The sequence below is a fragment of the Hyalella azteca genome, unplaced genomic scaffold (assembly GCF_000764305.2).
Source record: "Hyalella azteca isolate HAZT.00-mixed unplaced genomic scaffold, Hazt_2.0.2 contig10761, whole genome shotgun sequence".
Classification (NCBI taxonomy): Eukaryota; Metazoa; Arthropoda; class Malacostraca; order Amphipoda; family Hyalellidae; genus Hyalella; species Hyalella azteca.
Window position 1 is genome coordinate 630,444 of NW_025940784.1, and position 11,580 is coordinate 642,023.

The 11,580-nt window shown below is 38.7% G+C and overlaps 1 protein-coding gene across 1 annotated transcript; it reads right to left on the bottom strand.

Moving 5' to 3' along the window:
* Positions 1-740: 740 nt before the first annotated feature.
* On the bottom strand, positions 741-7,564 carry LOC108680834. Its single transcript, XM_018169748.2, has 4 exons — positions 7,494-7,564; positions 3,602-3,955; positions 1,180-1,362; positions 741-967 (listed from the first exon to the last, which is right to left on the bottom strand). The coding sequence occupies exons 2-4, from the start codon at positions 3,948-3,950 to the stop codon at positions 741-743; spliced, it is 759 nt and encodes a 252-aa protein (XP_018025237.1). The 5' UTR covers positions 3,951-3,955; positions 7,494-7,564.
* Positions 7,565-11,580: the final 4,016 nt, after the last annotated feature.

The window sequence follows — 11,580 nt, forward strand, 5'->3', positions numbered from 1 at the left end:
AAATCGTAAAAATAGACCCATAAACAGCAAGGCTTGAAAAAGTTACCCCGTCAAAAAAAAAATAAGCTGACCATCGTCAACCAGCGGCGGATGAATGACGTTAGTTTATCAAATTCAAATTTTTGTCGACTTCAGAGTCACGCCAAATTAATTGATAAAGACTGTAACAGCCGTGGCAGGGCCGGAGAAAATGCGCTTAATATCAACGCGACTAGGATTGCCCGGCCGGAAGCTCAGCCTAGCAGTTTAAGTCGGACCTACATGACAGGGAGGTTTTGAGTTAGCAAGGTGTGCAAAACTACTTTACATGAGTGATAAGTGGACTAAAATGTTAATAATTCACCAGTTCGTCGTTTTTGGGTGCATTTCAAGACAGAGTTACGGCTTTTGGATAACATAATGGAAAGATAGTATAATGCATTCAAGTGAACATCCATTTTATTCCAGCTAGAACCGCGTCGCCGAATCTGCCATCATCACAATTTGTTGTTTTTAATCATCCGGAGATTAAAATCACTAGTTATTGACAACTGAGCCTGCTGTGCACACATCATTCTGACTTTACTGCTGTGCTGACATCATCCGGACATCACTGCAGTGCACACATCATTCTGACATCACTGCAGTGCACACATCATCCGGACATCACTGCACTGCACACATCATCCGGGCAACATCCGGACATCACTGCAGTGCACACATCATCCGGACATCACTGCACTGCACACATCATCCGGACATCACTGCAGTGCACAAACATAGAATGAACCAGTATTGCATGGCATGTCCCCAAGGTAGAAGGCACCGTTACTGAACTGAAGAAATGCACAGTCTGAGTTATCGTTGGGCTCGAGCGATCCCCAAAATCCCGAACCAGGCAAGCCGGACATGACTTGGCCCGTGCGCCAAGTCCACACGATGTTGTTGCGCTGAAGCCCCACGATGTACCAACCAGTAGAGAAACCCCCTGTCATGAAAGAGAAGGATTTTATAATGGTTAAGAAGATCTTCAAAATTGAAGTCACCTTCAGATGAATATTTCTATTTGAATGCGAACTATTGGCTATATCTCCGGAACACTATTGAAATAGAGCACATAAAATTTCCGTTTCATTTAGGGTGAAGCTGCATTCATACATCCTTAATATTCATACTTTTAACATTAAAAATATCGCTTACTTGGCCGGAGTGACTTTTCGTATACGTAGGCAGTGAGCTTGAGGAAGTTGTCAGCGTAGAGAGAGACGAGCTGGGAGCCTCCAGGGCACGAGGCCTTGGCGACGTCGTACGTCACTCCGTACTCAACCACAAGCACACAACCGACGTCCGCAACCCAGTCGAAGGAGGCCGGACAGGGTGGGGCTGTGGGGTAAGTTATTATTAACAAGCTGCAGGATAATACACTCATCTATGTTCAGCAGAAAAATATTAAATGGTACAATTTTTTGCAGTGTAGCATTTTGCGCTATGATTGCGAATTTAATCGAATAGTAGGGGGCATCCATGTCATTGACGGAGCCTGGCTGTAAATTAGACTTTCTGTTAACCTAATCAAAACTACATAATTGGGCAGTTGATGTAACTATACTTTCCTACGATCAAATCGACACTCTGCAATCCCATTAAAATGCATTTTAATAATGAAAGTTCCGTTCAAAATTAATGATGGCCTATTTATTCGAGATTTAATTATCATCACGCCTATGCAATAGTTTGCATCATAGACTCAAATAAGGGTTTATAATTACTCCGTCATAGATTAATATTTACCTGATGTTTTTTTTCGATCTACAATAATCTGTGGTGTTAAATTGTTTAATATTTAACGAGTATTTATGATGCTGAAGCACATCCTACGTTAGCAGGATCAGGCTGTACTTATCTGCTACTGTTTTACACGTGTTTTTATGATGCTGAGGTACAACCAACGTCAAAGAGTTTATTAGGAATCCCATCAATATATCAGAAGTTGAGACAGAACCAGCATCAGTCAGAGTAATCCTCGTCAGCAAACTATCGGCAGACATTTATCTTTTTTGCATACAATAAGATCTATCTTTCTAATTGTTCGAAGCGCTGCCTTTCATTAGACGGCCATGAATCGATTCAATTAATCACCATTGATCAATCCCTTCATTAAATACAATTCCGTCTCGAATAATGCTCGCTTTAAGTATCATCATTCATTGGCACCTCAACAAACGTATCAACATTAGCGAAACGTTTGCTATTGACACAGTTGTTGGAGCGCGTATCCAGGATACTTATCGTGTCGCGAAATTACCTGGAACTGATATTTGAAGTGGAAGAATTGTAAGACTTTTCAGAAAAGAGAGAGGGCTGTTGGAAAAGGATGTAAACAACTGTATGTATAAAATATGCAAATGTAACTTTAAATAAGTTAATTAGTCCATGGGAAGGAAGTTCTACTTTGAATGTGAGTTTGATCGAGTCTTTATTAGGAACCATTAAGTTAGATTGAAATGATCAAGGGGATTTTGATTCATTGGATTCTCAAATCTGCTGGACTAAAGCAATTCAAAATACTAATTATAGGAAAAAAAATTATTTTGTTATTTCACAACGGCAGGTGACTGGGAGTATCTCCCCTTGTGAGATAATCTCCCGTTGCATCTCCCGTTGTCTCCCTCCCGGGAGGTGAATGGGAGTATTAATTTGAACGGGTATCTCCTCATTAAATATAATTTTTTGCTATTATAATCTATAGTCGAAGTAGAGAGATTTTGTACGACGGGATTAGTGTATTTTTACAACACTTCTCTCTAACTTCACTTCTTGTTTGTCTGTTTGTCTGTCTGCTACAAATCTTGTAATCGAAATTTAACACACCTCTACTTATCCTATCTATCTGAAATTTTGCACGCTTGCGTAAAGTTGGAGACTATGCATGAATCAAATGAAAAAATAAATAATTTTTTTTTTAATTTAAAAAAACTGAAAAAATAATTTTGTCAGCTACAAATCTTATAATTGATATTTGACACACTTTTACCTGTCCAATTAAAATGAAATTTTGCACACTTGTGTGAAGTTGGAGGCAATGCATGAATCAATTGACAGAATAAATTATTTTGAAAAAAATTTCATGCATTGAAAAAATTGAAAATTTAATTTTTTTAAGACTCTAAAATAAAATTAGAAATTCATTTTACATCTGTAACATTGGAAACACTGGATTCTTTAGAAGTGTTGTCTTTAAAAAGTAATTTTTAAACGTATATTATTATACCCTTATTCTCATACCGCAGGCATAATCTATCCAGAGCAACGCCTGGTTATCCTGCTACGTTGAACATAAATCAAGTTACACGCATAATGTAAGGGCACTTATTATGTCCTTCCTTCATCCGAATGAACCCAAAACAAAATTTCGTTAATAGTTTAGCTTCATTCCGCTACTTCCATACAGCGAAACATAGCCAAGGGATACAATAATAAACATGCGTTCTAATTCTAAATACAGCAAATCACGTGCAATTGAGAGTTCCATATAATAATCATGCAACATTAAGCGTGACGCGGTTGTGGGAAAATGAAATTTCGGAAGGTAAAGTTCTAAACATAATTATTTCCAGCTTACCGACAGCAATTGAACGGGGAAAAGGTTCGCGAATGTAGCAGTTGTAATCCTTAGAACTCGGATAAGTTCGGTTGAACAGGGCCGGATACGTCGAGTTCAGTAGCAGGCACTGCCCGCTGGTGCTGTGCACGCACAGAGTTAGGAAGCCGGTGCCACTTAGCATTGCCTGCATCGCGCAGTAGATGGCTGTTGCGGCTGAGTAGTTCTTCGATGCCACGCCAAGTTCGAGAAGTTTTTCCACTGTCACAGCTATGGTGGAGTACTTAACGAAAGTTCCCAGAGTTTCCTCCACCACCGCACATATCACAAACACCAGCAGGGTTGTGATAACCATTCGTATGTTCTCCATTATTACTGCAATTATTTAATCAAGTAAGTATCTGAATCATATAAGTCTATATAATCATATACAATATATAATCATATAAGTATTGGATAACTCATAAAATTTAAACATAGACTAAGGGTCTTACAAAATGCACATTTAGCGAATTTCTTCGCGAACTGGGGCCGGATTATCAAAACATGCTAAGTATACGTAGCCGCTAACGTTTAGCGTAAGTACAGCTAAGTAGACGTGACTCTACTGAGTGTTATTATCGAAACATTTGCGCGGGAAGCTACGTAAGACAGTCACAACTCCAACTCATAAAATTTTCTAAATTCTAGGTCTCTCTAAAAAGTCTTCTAGTTTTGAATGAGAATAGTGCAATTTTTTGCCCTGATTGCAAGAAATTTTGATGACTGATCATAACAAGTGCATTGCTATTTGGATAACGTCACACTTATTTCTCCAAATGCACCCTAGTCAGTCTACGCTGATGCCGCTGACACGACACAACCTCCTTCCATCCACGCGCTCTGCGCACTGAGTCGACAGGAGCTAGGAACAGCAAATCCAAAGCCTCTGATTGGTCAGTTAGTTGGATGGTTTCGATAATACCTTTTCAGATAAGTCATGCGTAAGACAGTTTTGTTAATGCCAAATTTTGACTTGAACTTACGCCATACGTAACTTTTTGAACGTAAGTACGAAAAGTTACGTGAACTTAGCGAAGTTTCGTTAATCTCTGCCCTGGGCAGGTTCTTTCAAAACATTGCTAGGTGGACGTAACTTCTTGAACTTATGCTCAAGAAGATACGTCTAGCGTACGATCAGCAACTTTTGACACCCTCAAAACTTTCGTAAGCACGACTTAGCTGAAGGCATACTATAAAACCACGTTGTATATCAGCCAGTCACAAGCTCACTTACATCCTTTGTTTACGTTATGAGTCATTTGATGCCATGCTTTGGCGCTCAGTTATTTAAACATTTTTAGCTCTTTTTAAAGAATTCTAGATGCTTTCACTCTAAAATTTCAATGACAACTGCCGTTTCAAGATATCAAAACTAGTATTTGATGATTAATATGACATAATGAACAACGAGAGTAACATTTAAGTGAATTCTATCTAAATTTAAACTAGTCATTGTTCATCTCTGCCAATTAGGATCGTTTTCTATTAGAACATGTACCAAGTATAAAGGCATTAGATGCACGACTAATGTAATTACTATAAAAAAAATTCTTAAATAAAAATTACAGGTTTTGCCTTAAAATGCTTCTAGAATCTAGACACTAGTGACTAAATGATTCCTAATCGCTTGACTCACTCAAAAGTTATGCGTAACTCCACCTACGCGACCTCTGAATTGTCGCAAAGTTACGTGCAAATTATTGTACTTAACTTTACGCAATATGTTTCGAAGGTACCATCATTGGGAGTTACGCGCACTTAGCGGCCTTACATTGTACTTAAGTCGCTACGAACACTTAGCGATGTTTTGAAAGTACGGCCCCTGATCTAAGCTCTAAGGAACAGTTCAGTGTCACAGGGATAATCGAGCAGCTTGGAGGGTGCTCAGCGTTCCTCAATATTTGGCATGTACGAGATGAAGCTCATCAATACCGTCTTACGGGTCTTTGTTATTTATCGCAGCATCTTGTATTGGTCGAACGTATTTACGCGTAAAAAATCCCATTTGCGACTAACTAAACATAAATAATAATAATAATAATAATAATAATAATAATAATAATAATAATAATAATAATAATAATAATAATAGCGGAACAATTCTGCTGTGCTTAACCGCCCGGCCTCCTCGCCGATTCTGACCAGAAACTGGCGCACAGGGCTGGGATCGAACCCGCGCCTCTCTGCGCCAATCTTGGGACTGAACTTTAACCACTGGGCCACCCTGTGCCATTAATATGTATATGCCCTTAATATGTACCGTAAATTGAGTAACCACTCCACTCGCTTTCGAAATGTTTTATTTTATTATGTATTTTAACCTAATTTCATTCCTCGATCAGAACTTTGAGTTAAATGTCTGCGGTTTTTGGATTAGGACTTTCTTCGTAGATTTGCGTTACTGTCACATTGAAATTGATTCTATCCTTTTTTCAAAATTATTTGGGGGGGGGGCAATGAAAACTGTTTGAGTTCACGATTTTCAAATTTTAGGGATAATCCAGAAATACCTAACAATGTTTGTCTTCCCACCAGGATAACGCCATATAACGAAGTATATGGCATTATCCTGGATTAGAAGTATTAGCCTCATTTCTGATAACTGGCGCATGCAAGTCATGTAACTCGACCAAATATGATTACTGCCCTTGAGTTCTAATTCATCCATTATACTAATTGATCGATACTAATTGATCCATACTAATTGATCCCTACTATCCATTATACTAATTGATCCATACAAATTGATCCATACTAATTGATCCATACTATCCATTATACTAATTGATCCATACTAATTGATACACTCAAATTAATCATATCAACTATTGAACAAGATGCCCCACGCTATATCTTACTTTTCACCAACTGAATCATGATATTGCATCGAGCATTCATTCATTTTCTTCACTACGCTAAGCAGTATTACGATTGTGATGGTTGTTACCGACCCAAATACTTACAACATAGGCAGCCGCAGACTTAGTACATAGTGCAGCCGCAGATTTTCATATGTACAAATACTTAGTACGTAGTGCAGCCGCAGATTTTCATATGTACAAATCTTAGTACATAGCGCAGCCGCAGATTTTCATATGTACAAATACTTAGTACATAGTGCAGCCGTAGATTTTGACATATATTGACATTTGTTCATTTGTATGTTTTCGGAAACCGTTTGCGGCATGTTAATGAGTGGATAATTTAATTTCGTACACGTATTTGATATCTTGCGACGAGTTATAACATGAGTGATGAAAATTTAATACGAAAAGCGCCGAAGAAATTATTTCTTTTATAGAGGTCGTCTTTTCATAGCAAACACATTTAATGTCCGTATAACGGAGGAATCGGAATGATCAAACGTCGACCTATTTGCGTATTCAACTGCAATGGATATGAACCCATCAGAGGGATTGAACACATCAAACGACGAGATTACATAAATTCAATGTCAGCTTAAAGAACAACTTCATCACAAAAAATCATAACCAAAGCGCAGACAGGAATAGATAATCTGTAGTACTCTGATATGTGAATTGGTTGATTTAAATTTTATAAAACTGAACATTCCGTATTACTTAGAAGCTGACGTTTGAAGGCGTAGTTTACCTGCGCGAGCTTCATTGATAATTGCTAGCATATTGTCTGTCAGCTGAAGTGCCAAGCTTACACTGCAGTAGTTTGATGAGCAATCGATATTTGTAATTTGATATAGTCAATTTCTTCGTACACGAATGTGAGTAATTATATACGAAAATTACTCAAATTTGTTCTTTACAATATGTTATAAGTTATAACATTTATTTCTGAGACCGGCCAACAATCAACACAAAAAATAATCCACACTTCTTTTACTGTCGTTACGAACCTGAAGTTATGGTATGGTAGTTTTCGATTCTTTACCAAAGTTTTAACCGTTTTCATTAGCATTTCAATTACATTAAAACAAAAATAAGGAATTCTGAAGCAACGTATAAAGTAGAAGAAGACTTATCTCGAACGCCGAGTTTTGTGTCTAATCTTGGTTAGTAGGTCAAAGAAAATATCTCTAATAATATCAAATGCGTCCGTGTCTAGAGGGAACGCCTGTCGCACTGACGATTGGTTTCTGCAGGTTTGTGATCCAGCAATTCGTGCAAAATGTGAGTCTTGCTTCGATGCTGAGTTTCGAAGAAATCTCAAGTTAATTTGGACTGACGAGAATATTAGAATAGAATCGTGACAACCAGGGACGATCAAGTAGCTCGTTGATGAGCGTTTTCCAAGATTCAATAGAGAACTGAACGTTCATTTTGTTCCTTTCGCGTGCGAAGTATCAGCTGCCTTGCATTTATAAGTAGACAAAAGTGCGTGTGGAATCGGTGCTACATGTTCGCTGCAGCTTGAAATTCATTTGTGATTCTAGAAACTCATGCTAGTGCTTAGTTAGATATGCATAGCTTTTGCGCATTCGCACGGCCCCGCACCACTCGGTTTACTTCATCGATTCAAAGCCGATTACTTCCCAGTTAGTTCTGGAAAATTTGTCCCGAGCTCTAGCTCTTCTTGACGACGAACATTTAAACTGCGATTGGTTGAGTTTTTTTTTCCACACGTTACGATCGAGCTGCCAGACTATTTTAGTGTCATGTATTATAATATAAAATTCCTAAAAATGTTAAATACACAAGTGAAGGCTCATTTATCTGATCAAAAACAAGAAGGAGTGCTGCCCTTATCCTTATCTCAAATTCAAGACCTGATTGCTGTTTACATATATCCCGCTAAAGTTTGATCGTTTTCTAATCAGAGGTTTCTCCTTGTACGGGTAATGTCAGCAGGACTTGCTGGAGTATCGCGATCTGAATGGCTCCGTTTAGTTGATAGGAAATATCAGCCCCAGCGAGCGAATACAACGGGGGCTCCAGCAGTCCAGCTGCGCCATGACTGTGCGATCGCGGCCGCGGACGACGGCTCTACTGAACAATGAACATCAATGTCCCGTTGGAGGGAGCAGTGCGCAATCTTTTGAGCCTGGCTTTTATTCGCGTGCCAAGGCCTCTGCTATCAATATTACATTTAAATAGTTTTAGTAACATACGGTAGAAACATTCCATTGTATTTTCAAAGTTACCATTAAATAGTTTTAGTAACATGCGGTAGAAACATTCGATTGTATTTTCAAAGTTACCTCTAAATAGTTTTCGCAACATACGGTAGCAACATTCGATTGTATTTTCAAAGTTACTTTTAAATAGTTTTGGTAACATACGGTAGAAACATTCGGTTGCATTTTCAAAGAACACGACAACTAATCTATTGAAATATTTCTGCAGTTGATCACCATAACAATTCAATGGTCAGATAGATCCCAAAATCTTCCAATAATGCAGTTTATGGCGGTTTTGCTGTAAACGGACTACAACTATGCGTTTCTCTGTACTATATATCGATGAATTTATATTTTGTCAAAAATGTTAAGAGCTAGTGCCTGTAAGAAGGCATAAATTAGACACCAAATGTCAGTGTCAGAAGTTTAGTTTCATATCATCTTCTTGAAAATTTAATTTCTTCTTCTTGGATGGGGAAATAATTCAAGTTATTAAATAAAAAATAAAAGAATAACGGTTTCGACTAGTTGATCACGGCTCCCAAATGTAATGAGAATTCATTCGAGATTTTAATTTATGAAAATTATCCAGTGAAGAGACTACTTCATTCCGCCTTTCCGGGGGATAAAAAGCATTTCAATGGATCATTTTGAAATTATTTGCTGATTTTCGTTTCAACTGTATCAAAATGCATATTCTAAAATATTAGGAGTCTGTTTACTCCTATAATGGGTTTACTTGGTAACGTGCTGGACTAGGGAGGAGTCTCTCACAGACTCCATGAACAAGGATGCTGGGTGATTCCCATTCCTCGGAGAGGATCCTTCTGTCCAGTCTAGCTCTGGATGATTAAAATCACCAACGATCGATGTGTGTGACTTACGGAAAGTCATGCTCGGTAAGACTGTTTAGAACTTTATCGTTATCCGAGGAACTGTTTGGTGATCTATATACAGGACGCCTATGAGAAGGCTATCTTTGCCTAAGAGAGAAAGTTCGCACCACACTGATACTCCAGCTGATACCCATAAGAGGTTTTAACCCACATAGCTACACCTCTACTGCACTGCTCTGCATTCAAGTTATGAAAACAATCAAAACCTGGCAAATGAAATTCAACAGGTACAATTTTCTCCCCGCGATTTTTAAGGAGTGTTTCTGTACAGGGTCCGCCATATTTATGGCAACGCATGTTTTTCGTTATTTCTAAATGAAACGTATAGGTGCATTATTTTTTATTGGATGAGCTAGTAGCCAAGAATTACCTTAACAATTCTCAGACATATTTATTCAATATGACCGCCCTCATTTTTAATGACGGCCTCCAATCTACGCGGGGAAAGCTTCACAGGAGACAAGCAGCATTTCTTGAGGGATGAAGTCCCATTCTCGTGTAAATTTAGACTTCAAACTATTCAAAGAATCATGAGGTGTTCTGCAGACCCTACTCTCTAAAAAAGCCCACACATAATAGTCGAGAGGATTCAAATCAGGGCTTTTTGAGGGCCATTCATTTTTGCTAGTGAACGCTGGGATGTGACCCTGAATCCAGTTTTGGGTCATGTTTGAGCCATATGATGGGGCAGAGTCTTGTTGAAAACTCCATGGTGAGCCGTTGAAGTGTTTACGGGCCCAAGGTAAAAATACAGCTTCCAAAATGTCCGAAATGTATTGCTGACTGTTCAATTTCACTCCGGAGGGAACAAAAACGTGTGGGGACCTCCCAGTGGCGGTTACCACGGCCCAAACCATCTCGGACATGGGATTTTGACGTCGTGTTGCTGTTCTGGTTGTCACAGATCCATCCCGACTCTAAACTCTGTCATTTTGATGGTTAACGCTTTGTCCAATGTCAAATTTTTTCTCGTCACTGAACACCAAGTTGGGCAGCGTGCCATCCTCAATGAGGTCCAGCATGTGCTGGCATCTTTCGAGTCTCATCCGTTCATGACGGTCTGTTAGTTCATGCCTTGTTTGCATCTTGTAAGGGGAGGTTTTGAGGTCATCTTTGAGGACTCTACGCATTGATGTCTGACTGGCTCCTGCTTCTGCAGCCAATTTTGCTGCTGAGCGACGTGGGTTTCTCCTCAACTTCTCTTCCCTCGTGTTTTTGACCAATTGTTTTGTTCGGCCACTTCGTTTCCTTCCTTGACCAGGTACATTGCATGTTTTACCAGTTTCCTTGAATTTTTTTACCACCTTCCACACAGTTTCACGACGAATTTGGAGCTTTTTTGCAATGACTGAATTACTCCCGCCCTTTTCATGAAGGGTTACAATTGCATTTCTATCTACTGCCATAAATAATAGTAAATTTAGACACCTTAGAATTCTGCAATATAAAATAGATGAATTAATAGATGATATTAAGCTTCATTATAAAAGAAAGTCTCTTAGAAACCAATTTATTTTTATATTGCAAATAAACGTTGCCATAAATATGGCGGACCCTGTAATACAAATATTGTCTATTTGTATTATAACAGTTCACTTTTTTGTAAAAAACGGAAACCGAATTTGTGTACAAAATTTTAATTTTTTGTGCAGTTTCACTTTGATGCATGCGTTTACTTCTTACATCATTTACATGCCTGGATCTATGGACAAGACTTCTTACTTTCTTCCAGCTCCGCTGACTGACCGTGTGCGGCCGGTGTTTCCTTGACTTCGTGAGAGCGGTTGACCTGAGTTTCTATGCTTGTCTGCCTAATTTTTTCCCGTCATTTCTTGCGAAAATTTGCTCTCTCTAAAGGGGTAGCATCCTTCTTAACAAAGACTGCTTTAAACTCTGGAAATTCACTTAGTTTTCTCGCAACCTTATCACATGTCCGACCTGGGCTGTATTATGCACAGTCACCAGCAGTG